Raw genomic sequence first — 19,515 nt, 5'->3', positions numbered from 1 at the left:
CATCGTGCTATTTTAACTTTCTCCAGTTGTTGCTAAAAGAAAATAATTTTGGAGACCATTTTGGCAGTCATTTGACCAAACACAGTTTTTGCAAAATCCTCAGGAATGATAAGAAACATGGAAGAAACAAGAGAGTTAAAGGTAAGTTAGCAGTGAAAATCTGTATCCTGTTGCTTTGATTAAAAGATTTTAGAATTTCTTCATTCCCATTCATTAACATACTTCTGAACAGAGTAAAATTCTAGAATGCTTTCATTGTTTCTGAGATGAACTGGTGAAAACACTTTTTAATAGGGAATCCTTGCTGCAGATACAAATGCTTTCTGTGACCAGACAGAAACCAGCCCCAGATGTTTGCTGGAGCTTTGATTGCTGATGTCCATGGGGTCATTTACTTGAAGTAAGGAGTTTTTGCCCTATTCACTTAAAGCTGTATTTTTAAATTTTCATTCTTTCCAATTCCTTTTCAAATTTAGATTGTAGCAGATCTAACTATTGTACAGTTAGATTTTTAACATGTTTAAACTAGATCTAAATCTAGAAAATGCTGGGAAACACTCTTCCCTTTATAAAGAGCTATTTTAAAATTATATAGAATGTGTTAAACACATGAGAAAAATATTTAACAAGCATTACTCAGTGTCATGCTTTTATAAGTTTCTTAATAGTGGGGATAATCCAAAACAGCTTTGTATAATAATTTCCAAATGAATCAAACCAATCTATTTCACCAAGAGGGTCTGATGCAACAAAATGGATTTTGAATAAGAACTTCATTCCATTATCTCTTAGAAAACTATCTAGAAGGTTAAATTTCATCAGTTATACAGAGCTGAGATAAATGATTCATTAAGGCAGGGAAGAAATATATTCTGACCATTCCATAAAATTCATGTTTTAACAAATTGTTAAAAGGTTATTTCTCAGCTAGCTCATCAAGCAAACTAAATGTATTAATTGCACACAATTAATATATTTTATCAGTGGAGCTGGAAGAGTGGCTTTTTAATTGTTTCTGAAAGGGTTCTAGAACTGGCGATCCATCAGTCTAACCAGGTTCAACCTACCTGACATTTCACTTGAAAAATCCTAATTTGAAGCCCCTCTGTAAAGCTGCTTTCTATCCTTTTAATCGGTAAGAATACTGTTGATATCTATTAGGTGTCATTTCTTTCATTTTTCACTAGTTTTCTGAAATTAAAATTTTACTGCTATAGAAGCAATAAAAATGCCCTTCCATTGATTTTTATGAATCAAGATATCATAGTTTTTTATTTAAAGCCTTCTTATAATCTTGGACATGTGTTGGAGGAACTTTTTTTAAAAAAAAATCAATATTGGGTTATTGTGGGGAGAACATATTAAATCCTTTAAGGCCTCTGGCCACATCTACATATCAAACAATTTTTTAAGTGAGGGCGTTGCCAGGCTGTACATTTTTGGCAGCTATCTGTATTATGAAAATGAGCAGCTAATGCTATTAATTATGCTAAGACATGCATTTCACATTCCACTGAGGCTGTCCAATGAAAAAAGTGCCTTAACTGTTTTTGAGGTTCAAATTCCCATAAAGTTCATGTACCATTGCAATCTGCTCAGTTTGATTAAGTTGGGCAGCTATAGAAATAGAATGAATGGATAGAAGATGATAGATAGATAGATAGATAGATAGATAGATAGATAGATAGATAGATAGATAGATAGATAGAGTGTATTGAATGCAATCCTGTTTTGAAGGTAATATTAGCAGGGGAAAACTCATTTTAGACAAATTAATTAATCACATTCCAACTTATTAAAGTTCTTTATGATAAAAGCTTGAATCAAGAGACAACTGAAAACCTTTGACTGAAAAACAAGAGAAATATTTTCCCAAATTTCAAAATAGTGAATTAAGTTCCCAAAATACATTTCAGGACTACAATATTCTCCTAAAATTAAAATCCTATGGCATTTCAGGACCCTTACACAACTGGATATCTGCTTTTCTGTCAAACAGACAACAAGTAGTTAAAATTGGTAATGCTCTATCAAATCCTGTTCCTGTCAAGAGTGGTGTTCCTCAAGGTAGTGTTCTTGGACCAACTCTCTTTATAATATACATAAATGATCTTTGTGATCATATCTCAAGTAACTGTGTTCTCTTTGCTGACGATGTCAAACTTTTCAACACCACTGACAATACATCCACAATTCAAAAGGACCTTGATCATCTAACTACTTGGTCTAAAATTTGGCAACTACAAATCTCAACCAGTAAATGCTCAGTCTTGCATATTGGAAGAAAACCCAATCACAAAGTACATGCCTGATGGACATTACCTCACAGATGACCCCCACCCTGTCAAAGACCTTTTATATCTAACGATCTAAGTGCCAAAGGCCACTGTATCTATATAGCAAAAAAGGCTCTAAGAGTTGTTAACTTAATTCTACGTAGCTTCTTTTCAAAAAACACCACGTTACTGACCAGAGCATATAAAACATTTGCTAGGCCAATTCTTGATTACTGCTCGCCTGTCTGGAACCCATACCATATATCTGATATCAATACAGTTGAGCGTGTCCAAAGGTATTTTATGAGAAGAGCTCTCCACTCCTCTGAAACCAATAAAATACCTTATTCCACCAGACTTGATATCCTAGGTCTAGAAAATTTGGAACTTCGTCGCCTTCGACAGGACCTGGGTTTAGCTCATAAAATTATCCGTTGTAATATCCTTCCTGTCAATGACTTCTTCAGTTTCAATAACAATAACACAAGAGCTACCAACAGATTTAAACTCAATGTCAACCGCTCCAGTTTAGATTGCAGAAAACACGATTTCTATAACAGAATTATATATGCTTGGAATGCATTACCTGACTCTGTGGTCTCTTCTCATAACCCCAAAAGCTTTACTCAAAATCTATCCACGGTTGACCTCACCACATTCCTAAGAGGACTCTTAAGGGGCGTGCATAAGAGCACAAACGTGCCTACCGTTCCTGTCCTATTGTTTCTTCCCCTATATATATATATATGTTTATATTACCTTGTTTCTCCTCATATATATGTTTATATATTTTATAATCCTTTATGTAATGCTTGTATATATTGTTACGACAAATAAATAAATAAATAAATAAAAATAAATAAAATATACTATATTATATTCATACTATTTTTTGTTGTTCCATTCAATTGTGATTCTTGGAGATTGCCTGGGCAAGTTCCTGCAATTTTCTTAATAAGGTTTTTCAGAAGTGGTTTGCCATTGCATTCTTCCCAGGGTTGGGAGAAAGTGACTGGCTCAAGGTGACCCAGCTGGCATTGCACCTAAGGCAGGACCAGAACTCACAGTACAATACTCAGCTAAAATGAGGCATGTCTAGCCAAATCTTACTAATTTCCACCAGCAATTTGTTTAAATCAGTTTACTCTGAATCACGGCAAACAATTTCATTTAACAGACTTCAGTTTAGCAGACCTCAGATTAAGTAGACAGAGTATGGTGGGACTTTGGCAGTAGTCAAAGTTGTAGTAGCTGGGAGAGAAGACTGGGAGGTTCAATACAGGATGGATAGGCCAAAAGGATATTAATCTAAATAGTACAGTCAGGTTTTTCTTCATTTCTTTAAGATAAGATGTTTCAGTAGTGGATGAATATAGGAGAAGGATTGGCAGAGCCAGGAGGAAGGGTAAAAAGAGGGATCAATTAAGGGTCATTACTTAGCCACAAACGAAATAAGTCCAAACCCTTCCCCCATTGCTGTTGATCTTATCTAGCTCTAACCAGTTGTTAACCATTAGTTGAGAAGATTCCTGTGTATAGGCCTTAGTAATTTTAGCATTAGATCCTCCCACGCTCTGTGGCATATCAGGTAGCAGGCCTTAGTAATAAATCAGTTAAACTGAACCTTCATGTATGGTCCTGTTTTTTTACGCCTGACAATGAGGGAGTAGATGCCATTGCCAACTTTGCTGTGCCACAAGTTGGAAGCTTCTTCCCAGTTTTAAATTTTCCTCTTCAAAGTATTTAGGTGGCCTGAAAGTTATTTTGCAATTAGATTTTTAAAACCTGAAAATTAGCCAACCTTCTCTTTATCAGTTGTAATGAAGAAGCTATTCAACTCTGTAGACTCAATAAAACAGAAGACAATAGGAATGAAAACTGTAAGCCGCCCTGAGTCTTCGGAGAAGGGCGGGATATAAATGTAAATTAAACAAAAAAAAAATTGCAACACACAGACTTCTTGACTGCAGTCATTTCATTATCAGATTCTAGGATGGCTAGATTCCTCTCTCATGTGGCATTAAAATGTTTTCTAGAAATATAATTCTTTCTTAAGAAATAGACAACAGCCTGTATCACTTTTAACTCTAGAGGTAGTTCAGTAATAAAAAAACCAGAGTCGGAATAATTAACCCATGAATATAATGTAGATGATTAAAAATCAGAGTGGAGACCAGCTCCAAATATCCACTTGTCCTGCAAGCCATGTGGCATCAAGGTAGGGCTTAAGAGAATGACGTTACTCCATTAAAACCAACACCATGGTATTAGGATAAGGGACATAGTTTCCATTTCCTCCAGCACAGATCAAATGACCACAAGAGAAATTAAATTCAGAAATCTAGAATCCAATTTGTAACTGAAGCTGACATGTCCATCTAATGATAAATCCGAAAAAGCAAAACTATAATTTTTCAACAAGGTAGGAAATGCTTCTTTGCATAAAGTGTCCTTTTGTTTTGCAGTACATGTCAGGATTTGGTAATGAATTCAGCTCTGAAGATCCACGCTGCCCTGGAGCTTTACCAGAAGGACAGGTATTTAAAATGTTGGGAAATGGATTTGCCCAAAAGACCAGAGAATTGTTCAGCCTGGCCTTTTGAGAAGGCAAGCTCTAAGAGACGTCACTCTATGAATAAAACTACATGTGGGGGATAGGCAAACAAAGGGGAGACCCTCACAAGTGCCAGCATAACTAGAATAATGTATTTCTGTTTGAAAATGGATTTTGTGTGAAACACAGTGAGTCATCAATTTTAAAAATGGGATTACCTCTTTTGTTTCTAACAAAGTAATTCTATAAAAGGAAAGTTACCTGGAGATGAGAACAGCATTTTCAATCCCTACATTGCCTTTACCAGGGAGCTCATCTTACCTAGACAAGCTTGCTTGAGAAGGTGAAGAAACTTTCTACTGACTTCTTTGTGCTTGAAGTTGTTTCCATGATTTTGCCCAGCAGGAGGAACTTCCTTCAAGTTCAACCTGTGAAGTCATTTGCCTCTTCCAGATAACTCAGTCCTTAGTCCAAATTCAAACCTTTCACTTCTTGTTGTAAAGCAAACTTTTAAGGTAGCTACTCTTGTCCTGAGTATAGTTAACTTCTGCCAGTCATTTTTCATCTCTAAGTTCAAAGATACTCTCCAAAAGCATGACTGTCAATAACACAGCTAAAGTTATATTTATTATTTACAACTGAAACAAAATTGGGTTATGTTCAGCTGGAGCCAGATTGGCTCATTATCCTTGTTCATAAACCTCCGAATAGAACCTGCATTTTTCCAGTTGTATACTTGAATAGGTTTGCAGAATCTATTGGTCTGTACTGGAAATTCAGAAGAATCTTATGGACGAAGATGCAAAATGTTCTTGTGGAATCTATCAAAATATGACATAAATATGTCATCACTCTCAGTTGAATCCAGGAGAAGTATAATTTTTATGTAATCTGCATATTAAAGAAAAATTCTAATTAATTATTTCTATTTATTTAGAATAATCCTCAGGTCTGCCCATATGGTCTGTATGCTGAACAGCTCTCAGGTTCAGCTTTTACCTGTCCACGATCCTCCAATAGGAGAAGGTATGTGTGAATTTAGAAGAAATACCATAGAATCCACTGAAATATTCTTTCAGAGAGAAAGGCACTTTGGCTTATGTGTGCCTATATTAGTGATAGGCTTAGCCATCAGAACAAAATGTAAGCCATTAAGGTACTGGACTAGAAGTATGGAGACCCAGGGTCTGGTCTTTTGTTAGGCATAGAAGCTAATGGGGTGGCCTTGAGCCAGTCACTCCCTCTCATGCCAAATCAACATCTACAATAAGAAGGATGTGTGGGCTGAGGCAAAGGGTTTTCTCATACGTCCTTTTTTCTCAACATGGCATAACAACTGAACCTTTACATCTGAGAATAGCACTGTGTGCCTTTTCCCTTCTATGAATTCCCACTAAGTGGGAAAAAGTTGGTGTGTACAAGAAAATACATGTTTCCTGTTGAAAGATAATATCTTATTTGTATGACACTGAATGCTGAAATCAGTTGACACAACTGATGTGTGTTCATGTGTGTTCAAGGCTAGCTTCAATGGCTCTAGCTTTGTCCAAAAAAAGATGTAAAAAATGTGAAAAAAAGAAAAGCCAAAGAAGCTTACCACATCTTTAGACCAAATTCTTTAGTTCAAAATCCATCTCAACAATTACACTGAATTCTTGGGTACCTTTAGATACCTGGAGTCTGGCAGTAACTTTGTGCTACTTTTATATTAAATTCTGACTCCCATCCAGGAAAACCCAATTCTCCAAAATGGTGGCTGGTAGTATTCTTTATTTACCCATGCAAATATGAGACATATTATTTATTAAAAGTAATAAATTATGGTGCATCATTCAAAATAAAAACCCAAACTTTTCAAATTTGAAATATTTTAGCTCAGAACACTCCATTTTAAATTTGAAATAAACTGTTCCAACTTTTCTGTAAGGGATGTTTAATTTTGAATTGCGAGTGAGGGTGTTTCAAACATATTTTCAGAATGACAAAATGTGGCACTTGACCCTCAAAATGTTTCAAATTTAAATTGTTATGTATCCCTAATAATAAAAAGCCTGTCAGTTCGTGAAGCTTCCCTGACGTGCTTCCAAGTTGCCATAGGCAGGGGGATGGGAAATCGTGCCGCACAGCTGCACCAAGGAATTTACTCCTCAGTCATAACAAGTTGCATTCTGGCTGAACAAGTCAAGGCCATCTCTGAGGATACCAGCAATGCCTGGAGGGAGTAACTTCTACAGCCTGCAAAATTACCTCGTTAGGGAATGTGACCGGGTGACACACTTTGGGGGGAGGGGGAAACAGGGTCAGAGGCAAGGCGTGAAGTGGGTGAAGTCAGAGTTGGCTTTACTAGTAATGCTGACATGGTGCTCCTAATAAAAGACTGGATTTTTATTGCCAGATGGCTTGAGACTCTTAATTGCATTAGGGCACTGGTCGGAACCCTGACAAAATCTTTTGGAACAACATTTTAATGTTGCAATATTATCTTCTTCTGGCAGGAAGTAGCATCAAGTACCGGTATGTATCTTACAGGCTCTGGTCATCTGCAGCTCTGGACACCAAAATGTTGTCACCCTCTGCAATATATATTCTGACCAGCAGGGGGCAGTAGAAAGGCTTCTTTAAAAAACTGCAAGCTCAAAATAGCCTTAGTAACACTTTTTGACAAAATCAGCAAAGCTTTCTTTCTAGAAAGGATGACTGTGCTGCAGTTCATCCATTTCTTCCCTACATATACAGTAAATGTTCAACTAGCAGAACGTGCACACAGTCCAGTATTGGGGAGGGAGACTGAACAATTATGAAAGAACTGATTACAGCAGTCTTAAAGCTATTCATGATTTAGGAGTGTTACAGAGAAAGTAATAAAAGACTTAAACATCTGGTTTAGATTACATCAATTTGCAATACATAAAGCAGCCTTTGAACATCACCAAGAAACTTCAGCTGGTCCAAAATGCAGCTGTGACAATAACAATATGCTTCTTGTCAGTCTCCATATTGCCATTTTGCACCATTGCTATTTCTGAATATCATTCAAGGCACTGGTTGCCATCTATAGACAACAGAATTCATATTAAATGTACATGGATTATATTCATGTATTAGATTCATTTCCATTAAATTGCCAAGTAAGATTTGGATTGATGGCATAGATCAAGGGTGTCAAACTTGCAACGACACGTGATGTATGGCAACTTTTCCCCCCTTCACTAAAACAGAGGTGGGTATGGCCAGCACATGACACATTCGGCCTGCAGCCTCCGAGTTTGACACCCCTGGCATAGATCTTAAAGCTAGGAGGCACAATCTCTAGAAACCAGAACTATCTGTACTTCTCCATTGTCCACCATCAGAGTATTTGCACCAATCCTGAATTCCTGCCAATGAAAGGGAAACTCTAAGTCCAATTTCCTAGGACTTTCCCTTTACTCTTCAAGTCAAGGCCATAAGCAATTGTTCATTTGGCCATCATTGTACATTAACTAGCCCCCGCTTCAAGTGTACTGGATATGGATTGCCCCTGCCTCTTGGGGATACCATGCTACTGCTGCTAAGTTCCCAGAGTTCAATGTAAAGCATAGGAGGCAAGAGAGAGCTAAGGGACCAAGGTTGACTCCACAGTGGAAGGCAGATTTATATGTTTAAGGGGTTTTTCCTCCCCTACTGCTCTAATATAATTATCTGGAAGGTGCATTTTCTAGATTTTCTAGAGAAAGTTGTAGCTTATTTCAGAGATCAACAAAGTACTGAATATTATCATTACTTGGATAATCACATTTTCCTCTTTTCTCTGCATTTATTTTCTCCCTAGCTGGCTATATAGAATTCTGCCTTCTGCTTGCCATAAGCCCTTCCAGTCTATTGATCAGGGTCATCTGACACACAACTGGAATGAAACTGAACCTGAACCCAACCAGGTAATCATATCTAGTTAGGAATCTTCTGTATATTGGCTCCAGAATGTTACTGTTGTTCACTTTTATAATTCCCAAGCCAGAGCTAGCTTGGCTGCTGTTCTCATATTTTTTTGAGTGCCATTTTCCACTTGAGTGCCATTTTCCTTATCTAGTTCAGTTTGGAATCACTTGTGCTTTAAGAACCACCTCTGGTTCAGTTTTTTACAAGTTTTTATTTAAGTGTTTTTCCATATACTGCATAAACTAAAATCTCCCAAAACAAATCCTTCCACTTCTGTGATCTGCTTTGAATGAATCTCATCAAACATTAGCCCTGTATTAAAGTGTGCAGAACAAATGGACTGAGGAATTGCTTATCAAGCTGTCAAACATAAATACCTGGGAAAGTTTTGGGAAAGAGAACTCAATCAGTAAACAGTTTGCCAATAAATCATCATGGATTAGTTAGAACAAGTCCTGAGAGTTTAAATTTATCTCTTGCTTTGAGAGATTTGCTCTGCTAAATTTCTTAACATATTTATTTTGATTTCAAGAAAGTACTTGTCAAGATACCATCATAAATTTGCCAAGGTCCACTGAAGTTGGGTGGTCAATAAATTAATAATAAATCTGATAATCAGATTAAGGTGATGGCTGAAAATTAAATCTGCTGGTTACAGCTGTTTCAAAACTCCTACTCAAAGAGTGAGCATTAGTGGTTCCTCATCCTAAAAACTGGAACTGAGATATCAAGTAATATAGAACAATAGGGTTCAAAGTAACCTCAGAAGTCTTCAAATCTTACCTCCTACGCAGGGAAGTAATTCTCAAACCATTCCAGACAAATCTTTTTTTTAAAAAAACCCAACAGTGATGGAACATCCATGATTCTAGGGGACAATCTGTTCTGTTACTTCATAGCTTTTACACTCAGGAATTTATCTTGCTCTGCAAAGCATTCACCTACTGATTCTTGCCCTTCCCCAGGCTGTATGGAGACTAAACCCACAATCTCTTCCCTGTAACATCAGTTATCTGAAAACTCCTATTTTGTATAAGAAGTATGTTTATTGTAGTATAAAATAATTCAGATGGCATCAATTATTTTAGAATGATGTTTATCTTTCTTTCAGCTGAGATGGAAGCCATTTGAGATCCCTACAATCTTTCAAAAAAAGCTGGACTTTGTAACTGTAAGTAACCATATAGAAGCATTAAAAGCATTTTTCACTTAATCTTTCTGATATGAGTAAGAATGGAGTTTTCAGTTTGAAAAGAAGGTATTTGAGATCATGGTAGACTTACTTCCAATCTTAATTCTTGCATGCGTACACATTAAACTACATGTAGCCTTCATTTTATAAAAGTTTTGTGTAGCGACCATTTGCTAATTACTGTAAAATAACAACTTTTACAGACTTCCAATTCCTAATACAATGGCAGATAACTCTTTTGAATATACCTGTACAAAAAGTACTAAATAAATTGATGTTTCATTATTTAATGCTCTCCTTTATAATTAACTTTCGTAATATTCTTCACATCAATTTCACCTTGTACCTTTTCAACTATGAACATTTTGTCAGCTTATTTTTGCTGTTCAACTTTTTACAAGGTCAGGTCAAAGTCTTCCAATAGACGTCTATGTAATCTAGAACCCAGGATACTCATGGCAATTAAACCTTGTGTTAAAGAATTTCTCAATTCTTCTGAAACAGCATGCTAAAATCTTGACTCTTAAATCCAGAAGTATCCATATCCTGTAGTTTTAGAAAAGCAGAACTGCTCAAACACCAGTGCCCCGTAGTTAAACTTCTCCTCAACAGACAGCTCATTAAACTATATTAAGTTTTGAATTTTTAGTTCTGCCATGCATTATGATGGTAACCAAAGGAAGTAAAAGGGATTCTAATGATTATACCTGTATTTTCTTATAATTAATTTTTTTTCATAGGGACTACATACTTTGTGCGGTGCTGGTGAACCAAAGTCAGGGAATGGGCTGGCAATTCACATTTTCATATGTAACAACTCCATGATTAACAGGTCTGTATGCAGTCAGAATATCTCATGGATTCTGTCTAAATTTCTAAAAGTGTGGATATATGGAGATAGCCCAGATGCTCTGACTATTCATTGAGATTTGACTACTATTAAGGAACTTTTCCTTTCTTTCCTCATCTATATATTGTGCATAATTAAAAGGTTTATGTCACACAATGGGGCAGATGGGTTCCAGCTTGATTCTTTATCAAATATTGCAAATTTCATTACAACTTTGATGAACCTTGATTCAAGCCTTGTCTGCTTAGAAGAAGACCCTAAATTTAGATTTAGCCTCATACACCTCCCCACCCCCAAAAGTTAAGCAGAACATTTTATTGATCTCAGATTTGGGCTGGTTATTTCAGAAAATCACCTTCTTTTCAAGTAAATATAGCAAAAAAGTAAAAGTGACAATAGGCAGAAGGAAATGTACAAGAATATTATTCTCTCAGTGGGTCTGAAACAAGACATAGCAATCTTTTTGACAAGAGAATTTTTAGAAATCTGTGCATTACTAGAACAACCAATTGACTTGCTGGAAATATTGGAATTTCACTTTGTAAGAAGAAAAGCATATTCTCTAGCAATAGAACCAGGAAACTGGTCTGCTAAGGAGGATTAATATTTACACAAGAAGGGGGGAATTCAGTGATGGGTTTCTACTGGTTTGCCCCAGTTCGGGCAAACTGGTAGCGGCAGCGGGAGGCTTCGCCCACCTGCCTGGATGTCATCACGAATGCTCTGCGCATGCGGAGAAGGTTCTGTGCATGTGCAGAAGTGCTGTGCATGCACTCACACTTCCAAACCTCTAGTGAAGGTAAATGAAACCCAATACTGGGGGATTCCCAATTTACCAAATCTTGTTGTCTGATTAATGGATACAGTTCTTCCTTTTAACCTCCTCCTTAAAGGTTACATGAGATCTTTTTAACTTTAGATGGGAAGTTACTGATATGCGGTAAAAAGTAATTCAGAAATCTAGGATTGGCACCTATATGTGAACCCCAAACAACATGTAGCAGAAGAATGAAAGGCACACATTAGCATGGGATTTTCGTAAAAATTTGTTTGAAAATTGAGTTTCATCGACCTTCCAGGGAAGAAATGGCAGACTGAAAACAGTTCTGTCAACAACTAGAATGGAATGAAGAGCTGGCAGGTATAATTCCTCTCCGGACAAGGTTGTGTCGTGTCCCACCCCCACTCTGACAAACGAGTCAAGGAAGTCCGTAACAAACTTGGCAACGAAGCCTCTGCAGCTTGCCAAGTTCCTTCGAGGTTTATCAGGGCAGGCAGGAGTCCAAGTTGTGACTTCAGCGATAGGGTCCGATATCAGCAAACTATTATTATTATTATTATTATTTATTGGATTTATAAACCGCCCTTCTCCCGAAGGACTCAGGGCGGTGTACAGCCAGGATAAAAAAGAACAATATACAGTTAAAATACAATTAAAAAACTTATTATACAGTATGGCCGAAATAATTAAGAATTAAGAATCTAAAAACCCCAATTAAAACCAGAGAGAAAATTTAAAATTTAAAATTAAACAATTTAAGAAAGCCCCGCACGAACAAACAAATATGTTTTCAGTTCATGCGAAAAGTCCAAGGTCAGAATTTGACGAAACCAGGGGAGTTCGTTCCAAAGAGTGGGGGCCCCCACAGAGAAGGATCTTCCTCTGGGGGCCGCCAGCCGACATTGTCTGGCGGACGGCACCCTGAGAAGGCCCTCTCTGTGCGAGCGTACGGGTCGGTGGGAGGCATGAGGTAACAGAAGGCGGTCCCGTAAGTACCCAGGTCCCAAGCCATGGAGCGCTTTAAAGGTGGTTACCAAGACCTTGAAATGCACCCGAAAGGCAACAGGAAGCCAGTGCAGTCTGCGCAGGAGAGGTGTCACATGTGAGCTACGCGTGACTCCCTCTATCACCCGCGCAGCTGCATTCTGGACCAACTGAAGCCTCCGAGTGCATCTCAAGGGGAGCCCCATGTAGAGAGCATTGCAATAATCCAGGCAGGAGGTAACCAGAGCGTGAGTGACTGTGCATAGGGCATCCCGATCAAGGAAGGGGCGCAACTGGCGCACCAGGCGAACCTGGTGGAAGGCTCTCCTGGAGACGGCCGCCAAATGATCTTCAAACGACAGCCGTGCATCCAGGAGAACACCCAAGCTGCGCACTCCCTCCTTTGGGGCCAATAACTGCTTCAACAGTCAGCTGCGGCTGCAGCTGACTGTATCGGGTGCCGCATCCACAGCCACTCCGCCTTGGAGGGATTGAGCTTGAGCCTGTTCCTCCCCATCCAGACCCGACGGCCTCCAAACACCGGGACAGCACTTGACAGCTTCGTTGGGGTGGCCGGGGTGAAAAGTACAGCTGAGTATCATCAGCGACAGTTGATATCTCACCCCAAAGCCACTGATGATCTCACCCAGCGGCTTCATATAGATGTTGAACAGGAGGGTGAGAGAATCGACTCGCGGCACCCCACAAGTGAGGTGTCTCGCGGTCGACCTCTGCCCCCCTGTCAACACCGTCTGCGACCGGTCGGAGAGATAGGAGGAGAACCACCGATAAACGGTGCCTCCCACTCCCAATCCCTCCAACCGGTGCAGCAGGATACCATGGTCGATGGTATCGAAAGCCGCTGAGAGGTCTAATAGGACCAGAGCAGAGGAATAACCCCTGTCTCTGGCCCTCCAGAGATCATCCACCAACGCGACCAAAGCTGTCTCCGTGCTATATCCGGGTCGGAAACCGGACTGGAACGGGTCTAGATAGTTCTAGATAAGTAACTAGATAAGACTTTGCTTGACTCAAGGTTGGAATGCCAAAAGCAGGTCCTTTATATAGGCTGTGGGGTGTGGCTCCATGACTCAGCATTTATCCAGGCCTGCCCCACCCTTCCTTCTGCTGGTGTCACCTCTCAGATCTCCGGAAGCAAGGGTCCACCCACTCTGAATTGTCTTCAGCTGGATCTGCTGTCAGCGTCTGGGAAAGGGAGGGGTCAGAGGGAGTAGGCCCAGGTAATTCCACCACCTGGCTGGCTTCTTGATCTGAAGGTTGAGCCAAATGAACACACGCTGTATGAGTGAGGTTTATTGGGCTTCTCCTTTCACTCCTTGAATCCTCTCTGAGCATGGGGCCAGGGCCAGGGGCTGGAGTCATGACAGGCTGTTCATCTTCATTATCAGACTCGGAATCTGATAAAAGGCCCGGTTAAAGACGGGAGGGGCCAGCTGAGGAGAGGAGGGAGGACGAGTCACAACAGATTGGAACTTTCTTCAGATTATGATTTTAGAATCTAGAGTTCATAATATATTCCCTCAAACTCTGTAATCACTCTGTAATCACTATATTTTTTTTCAATATAGATGTTTTTGTAATTCCGATGGAGACTTTCTGATTGGTGAGCTGCAAACTATTACTCTGAAAGTTTGTATACTCTTTATTTCTTTTACAAACTGGAATGTTAATTGGGCTAATGAAAGAATATGAAGAATCTTCATTACACAGTCAGATGACATACTGATCAAATAAAATAAAGTTTTGCAAAGACAGGCATCCTAGAACAAGATCCTGTAAATACTGCATATTCTTCCAATATTTTTTATATATTATAATTCATGAGAGGATATCCTCTGACATTCAAACTGGTAAGTTTATCAGGAGCTTAGAAAATCATCCTATTTCATAGCAATTTCATAGAAAGTTTATTAGTAACCAAGCAATCAGAGATACAAAAGGGAAAATCAGTCTGACTTGAAAAAAGGAAACCCAAATATCAAATATATTATTTTAAACAGTTTGGAATAAAAAAATTCTATAGGCATCAGATAAAAGTTCTTGATACTCCAAGTCCAGCTTTTCTCCCATTTTAATGCTACTTACTATAATGACATTTTTTGTATCAAAATATTATCTGGGGTAAACAAATAGAGTTCTGTGCTTGCACTTTCTTTATCCAGTACCACAGCAAGGCAAACTGCTCATCACTACAGAGTTTGGCAAGCTGCTAGTGGAGCCGAATGAGGTCTGTGTCATTCAGGTAAGAACTAGAGCCATATGCCTAGTCTTCACTCTTCACCTCATACCTCCTGAGTGAAACGGACAGATGAACACTGATGTGTATCCGTGTTATGCTTTTTGTAAAAAGATGTGATTGTATACCCATGTGTAACTTTTAAAAATTTCCAGACTTCCGATAGGCCCGTTTTTCACCCTCCCAGAGCCTCCTCATGAGCCCTGTACTTACCTGGCATCCAAAACAGGCCGCATGGAGACTCCTGGGAGGGGCGGGGTGGCATGGGCATGTGCGGGCATCTCCTGCATGTGTGGCAGACACCCAAAAATCAGCTGGCTGGCAGGCATGCATGGTGGAGCTGATCTACGGCAATGGCTCATGCGCCCACAGAAATGGCTCCGTGTGCCACCTGTGGCATGTGTACCATAGGTTCACGATCACGGTACTAGGAAGAAAAATAAATTCCATGTGTCTGTCAAGACTTTGCTTCTTTTACCAGAACTCTAAGCATAACGTAGGTTCAAATATCTTCTTGCTTTTTCAAAACACTTATATCCTACAGCTGAATCTAAGTTTGGACAAAGTGTCTGCCTGCTTTGAGGGGAACCTCTTCATATTGGAGTCTTTGTTCCTACTTCAGGTGGCTTACAGTTATTCACAATCAGCTCAAAAATTAGTACATTTGTTAAATTAAGATAAATATTTTTTGTATAAACAGTGGAACTGGAAAATTTTCAGGGGAGAGCACTAAGTGTAAGTGTTCAGAAGTTATCATCTCAAAACCATTTTATTAGGAGAAAAATAAAAGAAATGTGAGTTTTGAAATTGGAAGGCTTCCAAAAAGGAAAGTGCATTTTCAGTTGATACCACCTCACTTTGGAATTCCCTCCTGGCAGAGAGATGGTATCCTTCATTCCTCTGGGATTTTAGGAAAATTGCCCTGGAGGATAGGATAAATGATGTTTGTATCATCTAGTTTTTATCTTTCTTGATTTTATCATTTGTCATTATTATACCTTTGCTCTTGGGGTTTGGGAGTTACTATTTTATGACAGCCTCCAGGAATGGTAACATAGAAACAAAATAAATAAATAGCTACACGTTTTTGCAACAGAAATTCAGATGCTTTTGTAAAGATACCTCCACCACCTGATAAACAAAGATAGCTTTATCTCAAGGCTACCTTTAATAGAATTTTTTGGAACTTTAATGCAATGCAAACTGCTGTATTTTCAGGAAGAACTTAATGGAGATAAGTTGGAATTTGATATATTCTCTGATAGTGTATTTTTATTTGGAACAATAATAATTAGTCCTAATAGTTACATTCGTATTTTGTCTCCACCTTAGAAAGGAATGCGTTTTAATGTGGAAGTATTTGGAGAAACTCGAGGCTATATCCTAGAAATATATGGTGTACATTTTGAATTACCTGATCTAGGACCTATTGGTAAATATATTTAATACTATTTCTGCTTCCAAAAATAATTATATCATTTTTTTATTAGGACTGTCTAGTAATATACATTTATTTAACACTCCTAACATGCATTTATGTTTTTATCTATAAGACATGTGGAACTGGGTGACAAATGATTCATGACAGCAAAAAAAAAATGTAAAGTTCTGCCCCAAAGTATGGAGCAGGGGTGAAATGCTCCTGGTTCGCACCGGCTCTCCTGATTAGGTAGCGATGGCAGCTGCTAGTTCGGAGGACCGGTAGCAAAAATCCCTGGCCCCGCCCGCCCTGCCTCTGCTGAGCCGCACCATCAGCAGAGGTTTTTTTTTTTTTTACTTTTAAAGTTTTTCTTCAGCCGAAACATGCCTTTAAAAGTTAAAAAAATCCAAAACCTCTGATGATCGCGTGGCTGAGCAGGGATCATCAGAACACTTTAAAAGTTTTTTAAAAAAAACCTCTTCAGCCGAAGGGGGGAAAAAGGGAAAAGGGAGGGGGGCTTTTAAAGGCTCCTCTGGCCATCCCAGCTGAGTTCCTCATCATCAGAACCTTAAAAAACATGTTTTCTACATGTTAAAACAATTATTTTAAGAAGTTCTGGGCTGCTATGAGGGAACTTCAGCTGAGATCGTCAGAGGAGCTGACTTTAAAACTTTTTTTCCTCTGCCGATCCCAGAGAAGTTTCCTGATCCTAGCAGGATTTTAAAATAACTTTTTAACAGCCCCCACTTACAAGAGCCCCCACCCATGCCCAGCCAATTCCCCCTCCTCACTTACCTATAATTACTGCATACTGCTCCTTTTGGGCTGGCAACGCCATGCTTACTTCAGCTACTGATTACAGCCTGCTTTGACTTCCTGCTTTGCTGAATGAGGAACTCTGGGATTTGAAGTCCACAAACCTAAAGCTACTAAAGTTGGAGACCCCCTGATCTAAAAAAATAAATAAAAATAATAAAATATTTGTGCAGCTTTCTGAAATTTGGTGTGTTTCTGTAGTGTTTCACTCTAACTACACAAACACACAAAATCTCACAAAGCTGTATGTGGCATTTTGTGTGTGTGTGAGTCAGTTGTGGTATGTGTGTGTAAAGTGTGAAAGTGTGAGGTTCCTGCTTGTTGCAGGGGCCATTCTAGGTGAAGTGCAGCTGCTTTTACATTGTGTGTGGGTCAGTTGTGTTGTGTTGTGTTGTGTGTGTGTAAAGTGTGAAAGTTGGTTTTTGGTACCTCTTATAGTTTTGTATACTTTGTTTATTATTTTTATTGTTTATTGTTATTGGCCACGCCCACCCAGCCATCTGACCACCAAGCCATGCCCACCAATTAAGCCACACCCACAGAACCAGTGGGGGAAAAAATTAGATTTCACCCCTGGTATGGAGGGTATTAAACCTAGTGCAAAGAAATGGATGAGTATCTCTGTCCTTCATAGCGCTAATAAAGGCATTGAGAAAACAACCACTGGTACTAGTTGTAACGTAAGTGTAATACTTTTGCTGTTTGTTGGGAATTTTGAGAATAGCAATTTAAATAGCTTTGGGGGAAGACAGATGTACATGATGATATTATGCACTGATTCAAAATATGCATGTTTATAGTTCTTTCAGTTTCTTCTGAGTGTGCCAACATTGTTGCAATTTCTCATAATTCATTTTCAAGTTTCTTCCAATTGATTTCTCTTTATTGCAACCAACCACACTTTTACTCTATACTATTTTTCACCTCTCTAAGAGAGAGGGCAATAAAATAAAAAGGTTGAAACAACCGACTGCTGCCAATTCAGACCGGGTCAGACGTACCGGTTGTTACGATTCTGCACAGTTTGGTGAACTGGCAAATCTCACCACTGGCTGGCCCCACCCACCCACCTACCCCACCCCACCCCACCCCGCCTCGCCTCACCCACCTTGGCCGGTGGCTAGAGTCATGCCCATGCCCAGCTACACTCTGGCTCCTTCGCTCGCTCGCTCGCTTGCCTAGACCACGCAGCCCAGCTGATCTTCATGCCTTGCCCACTTGCCTGCCTTTGCAGTGGCCTATCACACCGGCCACATGGCCCAGCTGATCTCTGCACCTTGCCCACTCTGCTCATCATGGCGGCCCGCAAAGGTATGGTGCCAGTACCCACCTCTGGCCTTCCCCGGGGCCTACGGGCAGATGCCGCCTGCTTCCCCTTTGCTTCAGGTCGGGGGACGCACCAGTTCCTGCCCTTCTAAAGGGACACCTTCCACCCACCACCGCACCACCGAATCAGCTCGCTTACCTCCACCCCGGCTGTTTCCCCTCCTTCAGAGGCCCCGTGATCTCTCTGCTTCTTCCCACATGACCGCCTCTTTCTTCGTCCCGTGACCTTATCTTCCTCCTATGGCTAGTGGCAGAGGGGAAGGTAAGTGTTGTGGCCATGTGACATCACACTTAACTACCATGCATAATTTGCTTAACGGCCGCAACCAGAACCACAAGAACTGCCATCCAAGTTAGCATAGTCTATATGATTTTTTTGTTTTCTGTCACAATGCTTATCAACAGTTTCTTAGCAACAGTTATTAAATGAAGGCTACCTGTACTTCTCTTCAATATGCATACATATCTCCGTAAGTATAAAAATATGAAATCACAAATATATTTTAAAAATGCATATATTTCTTCAATCAGAAGGAAAGACGGTGCGTAGGGAAACACAAAACTCCCTAACAGATGTACTTGGATTTCCTCCATGGAACCTCTGCCATAGAACTTCTGGATGTGATAGAATAAAAGTCATCCAATAGCGCTCTCTCATATCAAATGACTAAACAGCAAATGTCCCTATCTTCAAAAGTCTCAATAGTTTCCCATAAATTTTGAGAAATTGAATGGGCCATCACAAGGAAGAGTCAAATCTCTTATTTTAGTATTTTCATTAATTACTGGACTAAAATAATAAAGGGAACGCATATCAAATTTGAGAATGACAAATATGGATTGTTTCGTATCCTTGAAAACAGGAATAAATTTCATAACCATGTACATAAAGATTGGGCTAAAAGTAACAGAATGAAAATTGTTGATTGTACACTGAAATCATTGTGATATAGCTGCAAAATATAAATGCAATTTTATGCTGCATCAACAGAAGTGTAATCTTTCCAATGTATTGTGCATAGAAAGTAATATTTCCAATGTATTGTGCATTGATTAGACCCCACTTTGAGTATTCTGTCCAGTTGTGACATGTTTTAACAAGAATTCAAGAAATTAGGATAATTCAGATAAAGGCAAAAAG

The 19,515-nt window shown here is 39.2% G+C and overlaps 1 protein-coding gene and 1 long non-coding RNA gene across 2 annotated transcripts in view; one reads left to right on the top strand and one right to left on the bottom strand.

The window, feature by feature from the left end:
* HGD (homogentisate 1,2-dioxygenase) overlaps window positions 1-19,515 on the top strand; it is a 28,606-nt gene continuing 9,091 nt past the window's right edge. Inside the window, exons 1-9 of the mRNA XM_058171217.1 lie at window positions 1-141; window positions 4,742-4,813; window positions 5,768-5,856; window positions 8,642-8,747; window positions 9,860-9,919; window positions 10,681-10,772; window positions 14,145-14,179; window positions 14,739-14,818; window positions 16,145-16,244. Of these exons, the coding sequence (XP_058027200.1) occupies window positions 106-141; window positions 4,742-4,813; window positions 5,768-5,856; window positions 8,642-8,747; window positions 9,860-9,919; window positions 10,681-10,772; window positions 14,145-14,179; window positions 14,739-14,818; window positions 16,145-16,244 (670 nt within the window). The 5' untranslated portion in view covers window positions 1-105. The remainder of the gene's footprint in view (window positions 142-4,741; window positions 4,814-5,767; window positions 5,857-8,641; window positions 8,748-9,859; window positions 9,920-10,680; window positions 10,773-14,144; window positions 14,180-14,738; window positions 14,819-16,144; window positions 16,245-19,515) is intronic.
* Window positions 13,295-17,130, bottom strand: LOC131192242 (uncharacterized). The gene is made up of 3 exons (XR_009153676.1): window positions 17,028-17,130; window positions 15,026-15,239; window positions 13,295-14,009 (listed from the first exon to the last, which is right to left on the bottom strand). It is a non-coding gene; the product is annotated as an uncharacterized LOC131192242 (long non-coding RNA).

Source organism: Ahaetulla prasina, chromosome 2 (assembly GCF_028640845.1).
Source record: "Ahaetulla prasina isolate Xishuangbanna chromosome 2, ASM2864084v1, whole genome shotgun sequence".
Lineage (NCBI taxonomy): Eukaryota > Metazoa > Chordata > Lepidosauria > Squamata > Colubridae > Ahaetulla > Ahaetulla prasina.
This window is presented reverse-complemented; position numbering and strand designations above follow the sequence as displayed.